At 46.6% G+C, this 18,637-nt stretch overlaps 1 protein-coding gene across 1 annotated transcript in view; it reads right to left on the bottom strand.

The window, feature by feature from the left end:
• The window catches only part of JPH3 (junctophilin 3), an 88,710-nt gene that overhangs the window by 2,259 nt on the left and 67,814 nt on the right, over positions 1-18,637 (bottom strand). Inside the window, exons 3-4 of the mRNA XM_053399941.1 lie at positions 14,860-14,984; positions 7,428-8,335 (exon numbers count right to left, since the gene is read on the bottom strand). Of these exons, the coding sequence (XP_053255916.1) occupies positions 7,428-8,335; positions 14,860-14,984 (1,033 nt within the window). The remainder of the gene's footprint in view (positions 1-7,427; positions 8,336-14,859; positions 14,985-18,637) is intronic.

The raw sequence follows: 18,637 nt of genomic DNA, 5'->3' as shown, positions 1-18,637 counted from the left end.
GTGTCTTGAAATCCAGGACAGTTACCAAAAGTGAGTGAATTCTAAAAGGGGAGCCTTGAACGAGATGTGGATCAAACCATCACAGCTTTGCAGCAAACAAATCATGTACGCCAACTCTCTCTGTTTAGCTGGGACAGACCTTATTTCCTGGTCTCTCTCCATGGTGCTGATTTTTGCCTTTGGGCAATGACTTGTTAAAATGCTGCCTATGAAATTTTGCTAGGGCCAGTCATGCTTCATGGTTGAACTTCCGCTCCAGGATTTCTAGAAGTTAAAATCTCCACCTGAGGGTGGGAACGGAAGGTTGGAGGTGTCCTGTCTCTATAATCTGCATTGTATGTAAAAGCACTTGCATGCACACACTTCTGCTTCAGGGAAGCTTATTTTGAATGGCTGCCATCAGATTATGAGGCAAACACTGTCTTGCTTTCTGAAACAGTGCAGGGTAGGAAGGCTATTACCAAAGGAAGGGTTGTAGGGAAAGATTGGAGCCTTCAGCAATATGACTGGGTTGTTAGAAGAGGGTGTGATGGGTGGGGAGTTTCAAGCCTAGTGGTCAAATGCTGGCCCTCAGGACTCTTCCCAGATGACACCCTTCTCCGGTCACACCTCTCTCCAGTGCTGCTCTGCACCCTCCTTCAGTGCTTTTACCAGGCTGGAATATAGCCTTGAATGGGGATAGTGCCTCTTGCTTGCCTGGACGGAGGAGCCTGCATGCATGTTTGGAAACCTCTAATGTGTTTATTTGTTTGTTTGTTTGTTTGTTTTGCATGCCTGGAATGCAGCTTGCTTTACAGGTTGTAAGTTCATTTGGGTTGCCTTTGACAAGACAAAGCAACTAACAAATTTAATAAATGAATAAAAATATAAAGTAGGAGTTGCACAAATTGCTCCACTTTCTCGCCCCTCTGGCCCTGGTCCTCAAAAGCGGATGTGGCCCTCAGTATATGAAATAAAGATTTACACAGCAAACCCTAGCACCAAAACAGTGGTGTTACTCTGAATAGGCAGTAGTGCCTAGTGAGGAGGCACAAGCGGATGAGCCCCTTGTTTCAGCCGATGGCAGCCTGTCGTTCTTTTTCCCGCTAGCTGCTCCTCTGCCTCTCCTAGCTCCCCCAGGAGAAATGCAGCCACTGCTCCAAAAGGAAATGGCTCAGCCCTTGGAAAGGCACCAGGTGGCGGCTTTGGCCGGGGTCTGGAAGGCTGCCTAATATTCATAACTAATCTGATAAAAAGCTTTGCGATTGCCTCCGCCTTCGCTCCCTCCGCCCCTGAGGCTTTTTTCTTGAGCTCTGCCAGTAAGCCCAGCAGTTGAACTTTTATGTCTGGGTTTCTCATTGGGCGGCTCTTGGCACCGCACCCCCAACCCCTGCGCCTGCCCTCCCTGTGCTGCAGGGGGAGGGAAGTGCCCCATCCCAGGGAAAGCCCTCTCCTGCCCCCAGGCTGGCAAGAGGCCCCTTCCACCCACAATAACTCAAGTGACATTTCGTACAGCTCACCTGAATGGCAGCAAAAACACGTTCAGAACCCAGAGTTGACTTGTTTGGCTTTTGAGCATTTTCAAATGCCACTTTTGATATTTCACTCTGCGGACAACTTTTTAAAACTCACAACTTGTCAGCAGAATGGAAAGGCAATAATGTCAAAGGTCAAGTTGTCATATTTGATATTTTGGGTACCTTCCCCTTTCTAAAACACCCCACCTCCCAACAACAGTGTCCATACTAAAGAATAATGGGGGAGGGCTGAGAAAGTCAAACCAGGACAAAATAAACTGAAAACTGTGCAGGAAAAGAAAATCCCATTGGGAGATGCTGTGTTGACACTTCCTCTCCATCCCTCCCTACTCTTCCTTTCAAACATTTCTAGCTTATGTTTTGAAAAGGCAATCATACAGAGCTGATGTTCCTTGGTGTAAGGCTGACACATTTCTCAAAACAGCACCATGCTATAGAACATAACATAATTCTTATTACTAAAAATTATAGATTTACACAGCTAGTACTAGCCCCAAAGGTGAGTTATCCCAGAAAAGGAGCCTCGTGACAAAGCCCACCACCTGTTTTTTTAGTGAATCTGCACTACAGACTAAGCCAGTTTAACATTCTTTCAACCCAGAGGATCCTGGGAACTAAAGTTCAATGAACCTACAGTACTCTGGCTTCTATGAGGGAAGGCATTCATGGTGTAAAACTGGTATTTTTGTAGTGCAGATAGGTTAGGCCCTCTGTCTGGTATGACATGCAGTGGTCAACCAATGTGCTTAACAAGATTATCAACGTTCTTGACTTTGCAACTGGGCTTTTATTGTTTTTATTCGTAGTGAATTTTTGAAGCAGTATTGTACTTAGAAGGCCAATCTGTGAACGGCCTCAGCGAGATACAGATTTATAGTATCTAAATGTAAAAGCAAGCAAGCAAAAACAAAACCCTAGAAACTGGGAGGGAATGGAAACTGCTTCCCACTCCTTGAGTGAGCCAAATTATCTCCCACTCAGACTTGGGATCTGAGGAAAGGAATGTTCATATTATTCCCAGAATTTCCAAGGCCAGCTTCATTTGCACAGAATAACCCTGTTCAGTTGCCTTCAGAAATGCTCAAGAGTTTTGAGTTTATTTAAAATTTACTTGGGGAAATGTAAAGCTAATTGTTGGTGGTGACAGGCACAAGGTAAATGAGGGCAAACGCTTCAACTATATCAAAAGCCTTCTCAGATCAAGAGTTTTGACAAGGACACTGCTAAGGAGTAACATTATTCCAGCTGCTGCAGGCAGTTTTATATATGTAGTTTTATAAAAGAGGAGGCTGCCTGGCAATGATTAGATGGAAATCAGTGTTGTGTCTGGTCTTCAGTTTGTTCACTGACAAGAGTCTGGGAGCATCAATTTATCTTCCCCCTCCCCACTCCTTATTCCAGAAGCAGACTGTCATCCCTCACCTGTTATAAGTGATAGGAAGAACTTTGGACCGAAAAGGAAGAAGAGCTCAGGTCCCATCATGGTCCTGAACAAGGTCATTCCCTGAGTAGCAAAACCCTTGCCTCCTTCTGGCTGCTTTCCAAGCTATTCTAGGAACATATAAAATACAGACATTACACAGCTCAGGTGGCTCTCTGTGCCAGCATCTGCCTCTCAAGCCACAATCACTGGCCACACACACAGTTTCTTCACTTCGTACACCGCTGCCTCACAGCACATAAACTACAGAACTCACTCCCAGAGGCATAGTTAGGCTCACTTGCACTCCTGGCAAGGAGATGTATTGTCACCCTCACATCCCGTGCACCCTTGGCAATCGCCAGCTCTCCCTGTCTTTCTCTGAGAGGTTTTGCACCCCCGGGGCCTCTTGTAGGAGGCAGCAGTAGCCACCAACTGAGATGGATTTAAAAGAGGATTGGACAACTTCATGGAGGAGAAGGGTAGCAGCGGCTGCTAGTCATGATGATTATGCTCTGCCTCCACAGCAATGGTTCTAAACACCAGTTGCTGGAGACCATGGGAGGGAGCAGTGGCCAACCAGATGCCAGTGGGAAACCCATTGTGAAAACAGGATGCTGAACAGAAAAACAGGATGCCTTGGCCTGATCCAGCAGGCTCTCCTGATGAAGTAGCTACAAGAAGCTCCATCCATTCTTAAGGATGCTGGCTGACCATTCCATTGTTAGGCAAAGTGCTTTTTAATAGGCCAGAAGGCTCAGTTAAGGCCACATCCATGGGAGCTAAAGGTTAGGAGATTGTCTCCTGATCACTGAGGGGAATGTATTTCTAAATGGTAAACAGGCAACAACCAATTTACGTGCATCCAATTGACATGAGACCACAACCGCAACCACGTGCATTGTGGTGACCCAGAAGTGGCAGGAAATGGAGGCAGAATGGGGCGTAACATGGGTGGGCACGTAATGGGGCATAATGGGGTAGGGTGTATAATGGGTGTATTATGGGGCATAATGGGGTAGGGTGGGCGTATGCATGCTCCGCCATCATGCGCGATGACCTGGAAATAATACAAGCCCTGTTGCCTGCACCTACCCCAGGATGTGGGGAAGGTGCTATTCCTCCAGCTAACAGACAAAGGGGTGGGTGGGTGGGTGGGTGTGAGAGAGAGAGATATGGGGTAATTTGGCTGGTTTTGGATGCGAAAGAGTGCTGAGTTTTTCCAGCTGGAGTTAGATGAAACTGGGATTTCAGTTTGGAGGGCTGCCCAAATTGTGCTTAGTAGAACCTGCCTTTTCAACTGCACTTAGGATTTGCTTGTACACACATATTTGCAAATACAGCAAACATTGTGAGTATGCCTGAAGTCACCAATGTTCTCTCATTCCAAGGAAACTCAACCCTGCCATGCCACTCCTAGAACTTCTCGCACCACTTGCAGAATTGAAGTGCAAATGAGATTACAGATCAGGCCTATTTGCCACTCGAGGATGCATGTCAGGAGGAGTAACCCAGTACACAAAGGAAACTGGTGACGAGACAGAATTCAGCTTATGATGGGGCTGTCTGGCAGTGGGTTATTTTTAGAACACACTGCCCCACATACCTGACCTCAGATCTGCTTGGAGTTATTCTGGATGGGTCAAAAATAGACCTGTGTTCCTTTGTGGTAACAGCACCCCTCCCTTTTAAAACACATGCACACACAGAAAGAGATTACAGTGGTACCTCGGGTTAAGAACTTAATTCAATCTGGAGGTCGATTCTTAACCTGAAACTGTTCTTAACCTGAGGTAATGGGGCCTCCCGCTGCTGCCTCCTCGCGATTTCTATTCTCATCCTGAAGCAAAGTTCTTAACCCGAGGTACTATTTCTGGGTTAGCAGAGTCTGTAACCTGAAGCGTATGTAACCTGAAGCGTATGTAACCTGAGGTACCACTGTAATCTAATCAAGAGTTCTGTTTGTTTTGAAAGACAGCCTACTTTGGAGTACTGTTGAATACTGCAGAACAACAGCACATCTATGCTGCAAGCTGCCTGCGGTGTCTTCCATACCAGATATTCAGTGTGGGGTTGCTGAGCTTCGTTGACAAGCTTCGTTTTACAAGGCAATCCACATAACACCATCGTCCAATAATTGACATTCTGTATTTTTCCTGGCATTCCACCATAGTTTCTCAGACTGCGCACACGTCATGCATTAAAAACACACCCCCCACTGCTCCCCTGGATACTGTAGTTGACCTTTCATAGAACTATCACTCCCAGCAGCCATAGCAAACCACAGCGCCCAGGATTTTGGGGGTGTTTTACATGTGCTTTAAATGTGGCTGTAGACTGCAGAAAGTTTGATTTCTTTTCAGAAAAAAATGAAAGAGTATTGTAAGCCTCCATAGGTGCAGATACCCTTAGGGCTAGTGTCCCATTTTTTTGGTGGGGTTCTGACATAGGCAGTAGCGTGTAAGCAAAGTGACTGCATCAGCCCAGTACACATTTGTTATAATATTTGTGGTGATGGCCTATTTTTGGTTTTACTTAACTTTTAATTACTGCTAAAACTTATTTATCACTTTAGCAACTTTAGGGGATTTTTTTTGGGGGTGTGTGTGTATTACACCATAATGCTAGCGCTTCGTAGCATTGCAGTGCTATAGTGCTAGACCTCTCTATCCCTTTTTTCCTTAAAGGCAGAGCAGTGTTTTTGCCTTTTAAAAGATTGGTTAAACCAAAAGCAGGATAATAAAGCAGCACCCACCCCAAAGGATAGAAGGAATGTGTGCTGAGCTGCAACCAGCACCACCCATATCAGCCATATCACACCTCACTACAGCGGACAGAACGCAACAAGATGTTCACACAGAGGAAGCACAATACTCCCCATAGTGTGGGAAGTCAGCTGCAATTTGCTCATAGCTTATTAACAGAATAAGTAGCCCTAGGAGCCACCCATCTGGAAGCAACCTCAGTGGGTGGAAAGTTGAGTGGGAAATTTTGATTCAGTGTGTCACAATTATCCTGGCACAAGACAGAAGCATCCATTCGTTCTACTAGCCTCAAAAATGCAGTCCTGGTCTCCAGTTTAAAATATATATATTTTTAAGTGCAGATAATATGTGTGTGTGTGTGCGCGCGCACACACACACACACTCTGAGTGCGTAAATGGCAGAGTACTCTGCACACGTGTGGGAAACAAATCTGTCCTCAAATTTTTGTGAGCCTCTGCTTGTTACACTAAACAACTAGAGACATAACCCACCATGTTGTTCCCTTGTAATATGCATAATCTATCGCTTTACCCCCTGTTATAACAACTTCACTGGCTACAGTTCGTTTCCAGGCACTATTCAAAGTGCTGGTTAGTACCAATTAAGCCCTATATTGCATGGGACGAAGCTACCTGAAAGATTGTATCTCCCTTTCAGAACCTGCCCAGGTGCTGAGATCACAGAACCATAGAAGTCTAGAGCTGGAAGGGACCCTGAGGATCAGCTAGTCCAACCCCCTGCAATAAAGGAATATGCAATTTTCCCATGTGGAAATCGAACCTGCAACTTTGGTGTTATCAGGGATTAAGAAGCTTGAGCCAGACGCCTGAAGTTGAAAAGGCAAGGGGAGTTGAAAGCAGGTTCTGCAGATATGAGCACCTTCTCTCAGTCTCATCCACATCGGAGACATGGTTGGTGGTGACATGAGAGAGAGCCTTTCTGTGGCTGCTTCCGTATTGTGGAATCCCTTCTCAAGAGCGGTTAGATTGGCTCCCTCCTTGCTATCTTTCCACAAGGAAAGACCTTCCTATTTAGACAGGCCTTTGGGAACTAGCTGTGGACTAGATGTTGACTTCTGGGCTGTTTTCAGGACATCTGGTATTTTAATGCTGGTTCTAAATGTGTTCCATTCCGTTTTCAACGAAAAGTAAAGGTAAAGGACCCCTGACAGTTAAGTCCAGTCACAAATGACTCTGGGGTTGCGACGCTCATCTCGCTTTACTGGCCGAGGGAGCCGGCATTTGTCCACAGACAGTTTTTCTGGGTCATGTGGCCAGCATGACTAAGCTGCTTCTGGCAAAACCAGAGCAGCGCACGGAAACGCCGTTTACCTTCCCGCCGGAGCAATACCTATTTATCTACTTGCACTTTGACGTGCTTTTGAACTGCTAGGTTGGCAGGAGCTGGGACTGAGCAACAGGAGCTCACCCCGTCGTGGGGATTCAAACCGCCGACCTTCTGATCGGCAAGCCCAAGAGGCTCAGTGGTTTAGACCACAGCGCCACCTGTGTCCCTATTTTTTTCAACTAGTTTTCAACTAGTTTGTTTTTATTACTTTGCATTCTGCAATAATGTTGTTAAAATGTGAGCTACCTTGAATCCCAGTTTGGGGGGAAAGCGGGGTGTACCGGTAAATACACTCAACCACCACCATGTTGCCCATTTCCCCCACTGAAGAGATCACACTTACATAATATACATATCTATTTAAACATTCCACTTACCGCACCGGATTTGAGCTCATCCCCATTCTCCTCCTCCGATTCTAGTGCAACAGGTAAGGATTTCTGTGGCGGGGAGCAGGTTAAGTCCCACCTCAATAGCCGGGGTTCCCCTTTGTCCCCAAACCTCAGACTTTCTAGTTTCTGCACTGTTGGCTCGGCAGAAGACCCTGGCCTGAAGTTCTCCTTGTTTTGGGACTTAGACCTCAGTCTTTGGACTCCAAAGCCCCGGTCTTCCCCGTGGTGGTCCTCCGCGAGGCTCCTGCTGGGGCCCATTTTGCTATAATGTCTTTTTTGGGAGTGTATTTCTTGCATATAAGAATCCATCCTCATGAGAGGCTTCATCTCCATCTCGTAGTTGCTCAGCTTCTCCTCGTCCAGCTCCAGGAGCTTGTTGCTCCCTGAGCCGTGGTGGTGGGGTCGGTGGTGAGTCCATGAAACCGTGGCCGGGGGGTCTGTCCACCTCTCCCGCTGTTTGTGGTTGGAGGCCGCGTGCTTGTGGCCGCCGCTTCGGCCCCGGTAGTCTTCGGAGGAGCCCGGCTGGCCACTGCGCAAGGCCCCGCCCCTCACGCCGTGTGCCCGGCCCTCCTTGTCTTCGCCCCAGCTGTTGGGCCTCATATAGTCCCTGCCACGTCCCTCCAGCAGCATTTGGATCTCCCCGCCCCTCTCTTCGTCCATGCACACCTGCCTGGAGAAGTGGGTGCTCTTGTTTCTACAGGAGGGACCCAGAGGTGGGGTGGAGGAGGGGCTGGCGGGAAAGCTCTGCAGGGGGCTGTCGTCGGGGGTGAGGTCCGAAGGCGTCGTTCCTTTCCTGTAGAGCTCTGGGCTTTCTTGCTGGAGCGGCGTCCCTGTCGAAAGGACCTCAATGTCGTCACTTGAATTCTGCCTCTTTGGCCTCTGACACTCAAGTCCTGGAAGGAGACGGAGAAAAGGTGCACACAAGAGTCAGCCATTGCTTATTTGTTTTGTTATTACATTTATATCCCACGTTTCCTCCAAGGAGCTCAAGGGGGCATACATAGCCCTCCCTCTCCCCATTTTATCCTCAAAACAACCCTGCAAAGTAAGTTACACTAAGAGGCAGGAATTGGCCCAGATCACCCAGTGAGCTTCATGGTGAAGTCGGGATTTGAACTCGGGTCTCTGAGGCATTCGTCTGACACTCTAACCGCTACGCCACTCTGGCTCTCTCAGCTCTGTAAGGGCTTAGGCACACTCTCTGGTATTAAAGGGAGAAACATATGGCCCAAAATTCCCAGAAATGAATTGCTGGAAAATACCTCACACTGCACAAGAGTTCATACTTTGCCTTTCACACTGACTTTGCCACCTCTCTTGGGTCTTGCTCAGACCCATCCAGTCCAACTGCATGGCCACATTAATTGCACACTGCTAGTGCAACGAATGCTACTAGCCATATGGAAGTCAAACTGAATTGCTATTGGCCACCCATATGACCGCTTGCACATTTTATTTATTTAATTTGTGTATTAAATTTATATGCCGCCCTTCATCCGAGGATCGCAGGGAGACTTACACATGAATCAAGCCTCAGCAACACCAAACAAGACCTGAATTTTGTGCAAGTGCTACCATGGGGGTTATTATCCTTTCCTGCAGGTTCTGCAGGCAAGCAATTACTGTAGTCAACAATATTAGCACCCTGTTGCCAAAGAGCTGGCTTGTTAGCACAGATCCACATGGAAAATTCAATTCACTTCTTCAGCTTTTCCGTCTGTCAGCAAACATTCTAACAGCTTCGCTCCCTGACCATTTGGAATGTTTGTGGACATTCTGTGAGATCACCTCAGTGCAGCATCACTCCCAGGTGAGAATCAAAGGCTTTACTGACACAAAGTTCCTCATATTTTGAAACACCAACACCGGCATTTCCAGTTAAGTCCTCATTTCCCTCTCTTCCCCTCTAATCTTGTGTTCAGATAAGCCCCACTAATATCAATTGGATATGTGCAGGTATAACCGTACGTAGCTCCTTTCCATTTTGTTATTGATTTGCTGAAGTTTGCAGCCTAAGGGCTTGGGGCAGATAATGCAAGAAGGGCTCCAGTTTTTATCTACTCAATTTCTTCCTGAGCAAGATCCTCTCCGCTTGGCGTGTTTGCATTTTCTGTAAATGCATGCAGTAGTGAGATGTGTATTAAAATCCCTCCTAAGTGCATCAGAAACAAACTCCATTGCAAACAGAATTCTGCAGCCTAGTCTGGAAGCTGATAAAAAATGTATTAGATAAAAAGTCTTTTTGAGAGATTATGTTTAAAGAGAAGAAGTCCCCTGGCAACTGGAGAGGTAGATAGCAAACAGCTCGGGGTTGCAGGAGCCCTCTGGGGCTCAGAGAGGCCTGCTAAAGCGCTCAGATCTCTGATACCCAGATTGTAGTTCTGTGTGGAAGTGATAACCCCGGGGGGATGTTGATGTCAGAACGGCCTATCCTCCAAAGACAGGCTTGTTCCCCTTGCCGGATTTGCTAGCTGACTTGTGGAATAAATGGAGGAAGACGACATAAACATCTTCTCAGGGCCATGGGTGAAAAAGCCAGGGCTCAGTGTCAGCCGTTATCACATCTTGTGGAATTGAATTCCGTAAGTATTCATACCATATTTGCAGTGTGCATTTGTGGTACTGAGACTTCTTTTAAAATCCGAGAAACTCCATGTCCTTTGAGGCACTGGTGGAAAGGAGCAGCCATGGAAGCACCCACCACAGCCCCTCATCATTGCAAGCGTGCCTGTACAGAGCGCAAGGAAGCACTTTGAACAGACACGTGCTAAAGCGGGAAATGGATAAATAAACTACAGAACAGTTATCCCCCGGGTCTGAACCCTCTGGCTCAGAACAGGCCAGCCATCAGATTTTGATTATTTTTCTTAATGAGATGATTAAATGGTGGAACCTCCATGAACTCACTTTTGGGAGGGAGGAAGACTGCAGGCCATTTTTGCAAAGGGAGTGAGGGGAACCCTGATTTTCTGCCCACCGGAGGAACCTATAAACATGAATCGGATCACTGGTCTATCTAGCTCTATATTGTCAACACTGACTGGCAGTAGCTCTCCAGGGTTTCAGGCAGTATTTTCTGCCTGGAGATGTCTGGAGATTGAACCGGAGATCTTTTGAATGCAAAGCATATGCTCTACTACACTGAGTTATGGCCGTTCCCTAAGCAGAAGCAGGAGAAACAGAAGCCGTCAGCTGAGATTTCCACATGGGTCAGATAATTTACAGGACTGGCAGGGTAGCCTTCCTAAGTCACTGCTGCTGAGAGGGGGTGGGGGGAGTGGGAATGAGCTCTGAAAAAGGACAAGAAGCTAGCAAAGTGAATCATCACTTGTCAAATTCTCAATACCCTAATATAAGGGCGATGAGTAACCTCCAATTTAAATCTCTTTTTTTAAAAAAAAATGTTAGCAAAAGACTTTTAATGAGGGTGCAGAGCACTGGAACTGGGTGCCTTGACATGAACACACATTAATTAATGTGCTGTTTAATGACTGCATCTTAGACTTATAGCTCTTCTCCCATCCCTCCTGTCCTTTGCCCTACACAGAAAGACACACGCAGCCAAGCTAAACCCTTGTGCATTAAAATCTGGGGTGGCTCCTCCACATCCAGTTATTCGGTCCCAGCTCCTGCCAACCTAGCAGTTCGAAAGCAAGTAGATAAAGAGGAACCACTTCAGCGGGAAGGTAAATGGCATTTCCGTATGCCACTCTGGTTCCGCCAGAAGCAGCTTAGTCATGCTGCCCACATGACCCACAAAAACTGCAGAAGCAGACAAACGTTGGCTCTCTCGGCCTGTAAAGCGAAATGAGTGCTGCAACCCCACAGTCATTCACGACTGGACTTAACTGTCAGGGTTCCCTTTAATCACATGAATAATCACATGATGGGCGACCAGACCTCCAGGGCTGACCTGAAGTCTCCAACTTTGTCTGGTCCCCTCCAGGTTGCAAAGGGAGAGTTTGAATCTCCAGGTGGCAAAGACCATCTTTAGATGTTGATGGTGATGATGATGATGATGATGATGATGAAGAAGAATACTATGTATGCAGCTTGAAAGCTTAACCCCTGTAGGAGCCAGCTGCAAATTATTGAACGGACTCCCCCACCTTCCTAATTAACCTCCATTACCACGGCTCAGTAGTGGTAGGGAGCACAGAGGAAGAATCTCCAGGGTGCCCATGTGACGGTCTCGTCCCAGTATACTTGAAGGAGCATCTCCACCTCCATTGTTCAGCCTGGATACTGAGGTCCAGCTCCGAGGGCCTTCTGGCGGTTCCCTCACTGCGAGAAGTGAGGTTACAGGGAACCAGGCAGAGGGCCTTCTTGGTAGTGGCACCTGCCCTGTGGAACACCCTCCCATCAGATGTCAAGGAGATAAACAACTATCTGACTTTTATAAGACATATGAAGACAGCCATGTTTAGGGAAGTTTTTAATGTTTGATGTTTTATCGTGTTTTTAATATTCTTTTGGGAACCACCCAGAGTGGCTGGGGAAACCCAGCCAGATGGGAGGGGTATAAATTATATATTATTATTATTATTATTATTATTATTATTATTATTATTATTATCATCATCATCATCATCATCATCATCATCATCACCAAAGGGCTACCCCTAAAATCTCAGGGTCACATGGCAACCTCCAATTTAATTTTTATAACCCTGACAAATTCCTTACCCCAGCAGGCAAAATTTTGCACAGAACATCACACAGCGCTACAGGCCCCGGAGGGCACTGGGATGCTTTCAGCTCTGCTTGTAAATGGAGCCAGCCCTCCTCCTAAAGTGTTGCTGGCTGAGCAGGAAGGTACTGTTTTTCTGCTTCTGGCACTGCACAGCGTTACACAGAGCAACAGCACAGGCCTGCTCTCCCATGTCATGTAATGAAAAAGATGTGGGGAGCGGTGTCTGTCTGTGTCTCTTTGCGTCATCTTCATCGGTGGTGCCTTTTCTTGTGTGATGGTTTGGTTATGAATGAGGAGAGAGCGGGGAGAGGTGGGGAAGCACCATATTGGTAGATAGGAACATAGGAAGCAGCTGCTGTATCATGAGACGGACCTTCAGGCCTAACTCAGTATTGTGTGCACTGACTGACAGCAGCAGTTCTGCAAGGGTTTTCTCCCAGCCCTGCCTGAAGATGCTGGGGGTTGGACTGGGACCTTCTACATGCAAAGCAGGTGCTCTTCCGCAGAGCCACAGCCCTTCCCGTGGGATAGAACCAGCAGCAACACCAAATGCAACGTTCTGTGTTTGCTTCTATTTTGTCCCATCGCCACATTTGTTGTATAAATTGTTTTTGAGAATGTATGGAGTGTAGGGATGGGGTTGTTTGGGTTAAGGGGTAAGTACAAGCGACAAGGCCACTTCAGTGGTGGTCCCAAAGTTACAGTCCCCTGGCTTCCTTCTTTGCTGGTTTTTAGGCTTCTTTTAAAGACCTTACTATTTTCAACAGGCTTTTAGGGTGCGTTTTTAAGTGTGTGCCACTTTGAAATGTTATTAGATTCTTAGGCTGCCTTTTCGTTTGTGATTTTATTGATTGCTTTCTATGCTTTTAATTTTATCCATCCCTTTCATCGAGTAGGAAAGGACCACAAGGGTCATGTGGTCCAACACCCTGCTACTGGATTGTTTTGTGTGATTTGTCTTCAGAAAATGTGTATATGCGGTAGTGGCAGCCGCAGCAATAATACCAAAAACAGCTTGGTCCCAAGTTGAGCTATCTATGAAAGCAAGCACACCTTGATTGATTGCGTTTCTACAGGGATATGGGTATGTTTTGTACTGAAACAAGGGTGGGCATCCAGACCTGGCTGGCAGGTCAGAGCCTTCCCTTTCCCACCTCCCACAGGCAAACTTTGACCTGGCCACCCACCTGTCAATCACCTGAGAGCACAAAGAGATCAGGTGATTCATTTCCCTTTACCTGCACGATTTGAAATAAAACCACTTGGAAAAAAGGCAGAAGGTTTCATGAGTTGCCCACAAGCCCCACTTTCAACAGGGAGCTGAATCTTCCTCTGCTCCACATCTGATGTCAGAAATTTATTTTATTTATTAAATTTATAGCCTGCTTTCCCTTCCAAAGGAGCCCAGGGCAGCAAACATCAAAATGCTAAAACAGGACAATTTAAAATAAAATAAAAAGAGATTCAAATCTATCTAAAAGCAATTAAAACACAGAAAAAACATTTAAAAGCAATGACATATCCTCACAGATACACATTTCATGGTTGTTATGGCCAGTATCTATTGGCCATCAAATGCCTGGGAAAATGTTTTTGTATTTCTCCTGAAAGTCAGTAATGGGGGAGATAGATGCACCTCACCAGGAAGGGCATTCCACAAACAGGGAACCACCACCAAGAAGGCCCTGCCATGAGTAAACTCCAGCTGGGCAGCAGCCAGAGGCAGCACTAGGATCCCCAGGATGTTGGAGGATATGGGCTCATCCACACTTACCTTTCCCCCTGTGCCTTCCAGGCACAGGTCTACACTTTAAAGCTCTATGTCTGCGCTCTATTTTTTTACCTCAGAGCTTTTGCAGCAAAAGCCCGCTCTTTAAAGCTGAAGCGCAACAAAGAACAATGCAAGATTCCCATGGATTGCTGTTTGCTCTGATTCAGAGGTAAAGAGAGCTCAGACATGGAGCTTTAAACTGTGGAGGAAAGATAAGTGCACACCCGCCAACATTTCTCCAATGAAAATAGGAATGTCCCATTCCATAATGATAATTTTACTATTTATACACCACACATCTTACTGGGTTGCCTCAGCCACTCTGGGCAGCTTCCAACATAAATAGAAACATAATAAAACATTAAACTTAAAAAACAACAACTTCCCTATACAGGATTGCCTTCAGAGGTCTCGAGGGTCAGATAACTCTATACCCTCCAACATTTCTCCAATGAAAATAGGGACATCCTAAGGAAAAGTGAGTCTTTCCTGGATCAAATCAGAAACCAGGACAGCTTCTCTAAATCAGGGACATCCCTGGAAACACTTGGAGGGTCTGTAAGTGTGGGCTTATGCACTAAGTGTTGCATCCAACAAAATCCTACTCAAGAAGAACCACTGAAAGGAATGGGCCTAAATCCGTCGTGCCCATTAATTTCAATGGGTTTACTCCGAGTAGGACGGGCACTGGATGCAACCCTTCACCAGGATCTTGATTGTGTAAGACCAAGGTGGTTGTGAATCGTGGCCCAGAGGAAAGAAATGGCGGCTCAGGGACTCCGAAGGAGAAGGAGCGGAAGCCCTGGCTCAGCAGGCGAGCGAGCGAGAGTGCCAAAGAGAGGCCTGCTCTCTGACACTGACTCAGGAGAATTCCTGCAAGGGATGGCTTGCTCCCTTCCCAGGCACACAGCTGTGCTTGCAGCGCTCAGGGATGAGAGGATGAAGTCACTGACCGTTCTCCCTGTGCTGGAAGGAAGGCGAAAACTCTTTGGCAGTGATCCTGGCAATCCGAGCCTCCTCCTGCGCCTTCTGCGCCGCCGTCACAGCTGCGTCTGCCTTTGCCCTGGAGTGGGATGTCCTGTGAGAGATCAAGGGGGACAGAAAAGGCAACACTGGGGGTCAGAGGGTTTTCTCCAGCTCGTTCCATGATCCACACACCACCAGCACCAGCACCACCCATCAAGCTTGTCTGGATCCTTTAGCTCTGCAGCACCAGTGGCTGGGAACTGGAACTCTTGGGAGCCAGTCCAGGCCATCGCATCAGTTATTTCACTTGTATGAATCAATGCTCAAACGCCAGAGTGGTGGTGCGATTCTGCCAGAATGTGCCAACTGCAATGCCAAAACATGAAGGCAGGATGAACAGTCATTTCCCCACTCCACCCAAGTATAGACACCATTCCCTTAGCACATGTTGCCATAATGTGTTCCTTTGTAGCGGCTGATTTCGCTGCTGTGACTTAAAGAACTGCTTCTCAAAGAACTCTGGGAATTGTAGGTCTGTGAGGAGCAAGGAGGGTGTAACTAAAGTGGCACCTTACAGGTGCTTTGAACTGCAACTCCCATCATACCTAACTGTAGGGTCGCCATACTTTGAAGAGCAAAAAAGGGGGTGTTGTGACTGCCATTCAAAGCAAACAAATGCAATTTGTCTCAAATTTTACCCCTGAAAAAGAGGACATGTCCTGGAAAAAGAGGACACATGGCAACGCTACCTAACTGTTGGCCATGCTGGCTGGGACTGATGGGAGTTGGAGTCCAGAACATGGTACCATATTGGCTACCCTTGTAGCAAAGGATTCTTAGCACCTTCGCTGAAATCCCCAAGGTTCTCTGGAGAAAGGTAAGTGGTGTAAAATCAAGGTTTATTTACAGTGCAGCTCTACCTGTGGGGTTGTATCTTGATTTTTAAGAATTAAAAAATAGGTTGTGGCCCCTTAACATTTAACACATTTATTGTAGCATAACCACCTGTAGACAAGGGTCTACTTGATCAGGTGCAGGAAATGTCCAGCTGAATATTTATGAACACACACACACAGCCACACAATCATAGTTAAATAAAGAAAAGCACATATGCACACAATATGTGTGCTTGGGCCATGCATCAAGGCAGCTAACAATATATCACAATAAAAAAGAATACAAGCATTTATTCCTAGGTTACAACAGTTGAGATATAGCTGGCTGGAGGGATGTGTATGTGCAAACTGGAGGTGAGAGGATCCTTTGCAAGCCCTTCTGGGTGAAAGAGCAGTGAGTAGCAAGCAAATCCAGTCCCTCTTTGGCCCCTTGCCATGTCCACGTCAAAGGAATAAGCAGAGAGAGCATTGTTGAAACTGACAGCCTGAGTGACAGTTTCAAACCCCCCTCCCCTCTCCTGGGACACAAATCGGCTTTCACAAGGTGGTTCTTCTGCACTTCTCCCAGAGTGGCAGAAAAAAGCTGCTGTTTTAAGCTTAATAATTGATTGGGTCCGCATGTTATTTCCTCCTCCCCTCCCCCCCCCATCTCCTTTCTTCAGTGACTTCACTTTCATTCTGTATAATTACACTATAGTGCATTATCAGATAAGCTAAAAGAAAATCCCAGATTGAAACACATGCCAACATTCTACAGGTCTGGCTAGGCTTCCCTAAACAAAACAGGGGTTTAGAATATGTGTCAAAAAGCGGACTGGGAAGGTCAATCGGCAGGGAGTTCCAAAGTGTGGACAGTGTTGCACTAAAAGATGAATTTCTTACAAATGCACAGCATTTTGTGGGCCCTGTAACAGTCCCAGTTCCACCGGTCAGAGCTGCCAAGTGGGCATATACGGAGCAAGGCGGTGTTCCTTCTGTTCTTCTTAGCCCTGGAACTGTGAGTGAACACCAGCAAGTCCTTGGCACTCAGAGGGGCTGGGTTCAGGGCTTGCAAGAAGGTGTCTTCATAGGGGCACTGCATGGTTGCTCACAGATGTCTCTTGTAACAAAGGACAAACCAGAGAGCAGAAGCCCTTCATGTTAGTTCCAGGAGGAGCCGTGGGTCATGCTTACTTGGGAATGACGACTTGGAGTGGGCAGTGATTACGGACTGCTAGTTCCCACATTCTTACAAAATCCCTGTTCACATGCAGTCCTGCTATCAAGCAGTAATAAAAATAATTTGGGGGTGGAGCTGAGCGGGAGCAGATTTTAAATATTTTGGCCATTTTCCATACAGTTAGGCAGACTATAGTTAAGTTGCTATTTTCTCCACTTTAGCTCCTTTGCAGAAGGGGATGTAGAACAGTTGCTGGGAGTCGCAGGAGGGCAGAGTGCTGTTGTGCTCAGGTTCTGCAGGCATCTGGTTGGCCACTGCGAGAGCAGGATGCTGGACTTTTAGGCTGCTGGTCTACTTTACAAGGGTGGCATAAGCATCACCATGATAATATACTCCTAATGCTTCACCTTGATCACTGAGGTCTTCTGAGGTCAACCTTTGGTGCTCCTCCATGTCCCTGACATTTGGCTAACCTTTCCCAGGGTCTGGGTCTTTGGTGTGGTAGGCCCTGTCCTATGGAACTCCTTGCCAATAGAGGTTGGGCAGCAGCAGGAGTCATCCCTACTCATTTCCAGACGTCTTCTGAAAGCTTAATGATTCAGACAGGCCTTTCGAGCCTGAGATTCTTTGCCAACTAGCTCTTACTGATGTGTTTGGCAGTGTTCTTGACTGCGATGCTGTGTTTTTATTCCGTATACCGCCTTGTGATGTTACTTATGAAAGTGCAGTTAATAAATCTCTCTCTGTCTATATCAATCTATATAGGATGGTGAGATGCTTTGAAAACTTGAAATGCACTGCATAAATGGTAAGGGTGATGGTGATGGAGGAAAAGGAAGGGGGAGAGAGGGAACTCAGTTGTTTGCCAGCACATGAAAGGGGACATTGAATCCTGTTGTGGATCTCTGGGAAGATGAATGTGGAAACAATGGACCATGCTGAGCGGAAGAAACACCAACTGATGCTAGAGAAAAGGTGGAGGAAGATGCCTCTGACAGTCCAGATATGTGAAATGCCACCAGAAGAGAAGAAGGAAGAGAGCCCACAAGTCCCTGGATGCCACTCTCCTCCAAGCTGAGCGATGGAACTGTTTGCATTTGCAATATAATAGTCTAATTAGCATCCTTTTACAATTCCAGCTGTTCACCACTGGTTGCCTTGGCTTCACACAGAGACCCTGCTGTCAGTCCTTGTCTCTGGGGAAAAGCCACCTTGAACCTCTCCCAGTTTGAGGGAAAGTTCCTTGCTCAGCGCCCACAGACAAACTAATGTCAAGCCTATGAGGGGAAGGGTGTTAATTTGGAACCTCTCCTTTTAAGACAGGCCCGGTGTATAAAACCTACACTTTTCATCTGCCTTATGGGAATTTTCTGGTGTGACTGTAATGCGCAGCAAGGCACTTGGAAGCAGAAGGAGTGAAATGCAGAATTAAGATAGCAATCTGTATATATTGCAGCTTCATTATAATAAGCATAAGCACCCTAAATAAATGCAAGTAATCCGTTTAGCACTTGCAAAGCGTGTTTGCTGCACAAAGCACTTATCGGCTGCCTGCGTTCATATGGGCCCTCCGTATAGAATGTGCGTTAGCTCATCTTCCTAATTCCCCTGTTAATTGCTTGCTTTTATTTTCCTTGTAAAGCAGGGTCTCTGACATGACATGTACATGCTGTCTAATCACTTTTCACCCGCTTCATGCACCCGCCACAC

This window comes from Podarcis raffonei, chromosome 8 (assembly GCF_027172205.1).
Source record: "Podarcis raffonei isolate rPodRaf1 chromosome 8, rPodRaf1.pri, whole genome shotgun sequence".
Lineage (NCBI taxonomy): Eukaryota > Metazoa > Chordata > Lepidosauria > Squamata > Lacertidae > Podarcis > Podarcis raffonei.
This window is presented reverse-complemented; position numbering and strand designations above follow the sequence as displayed.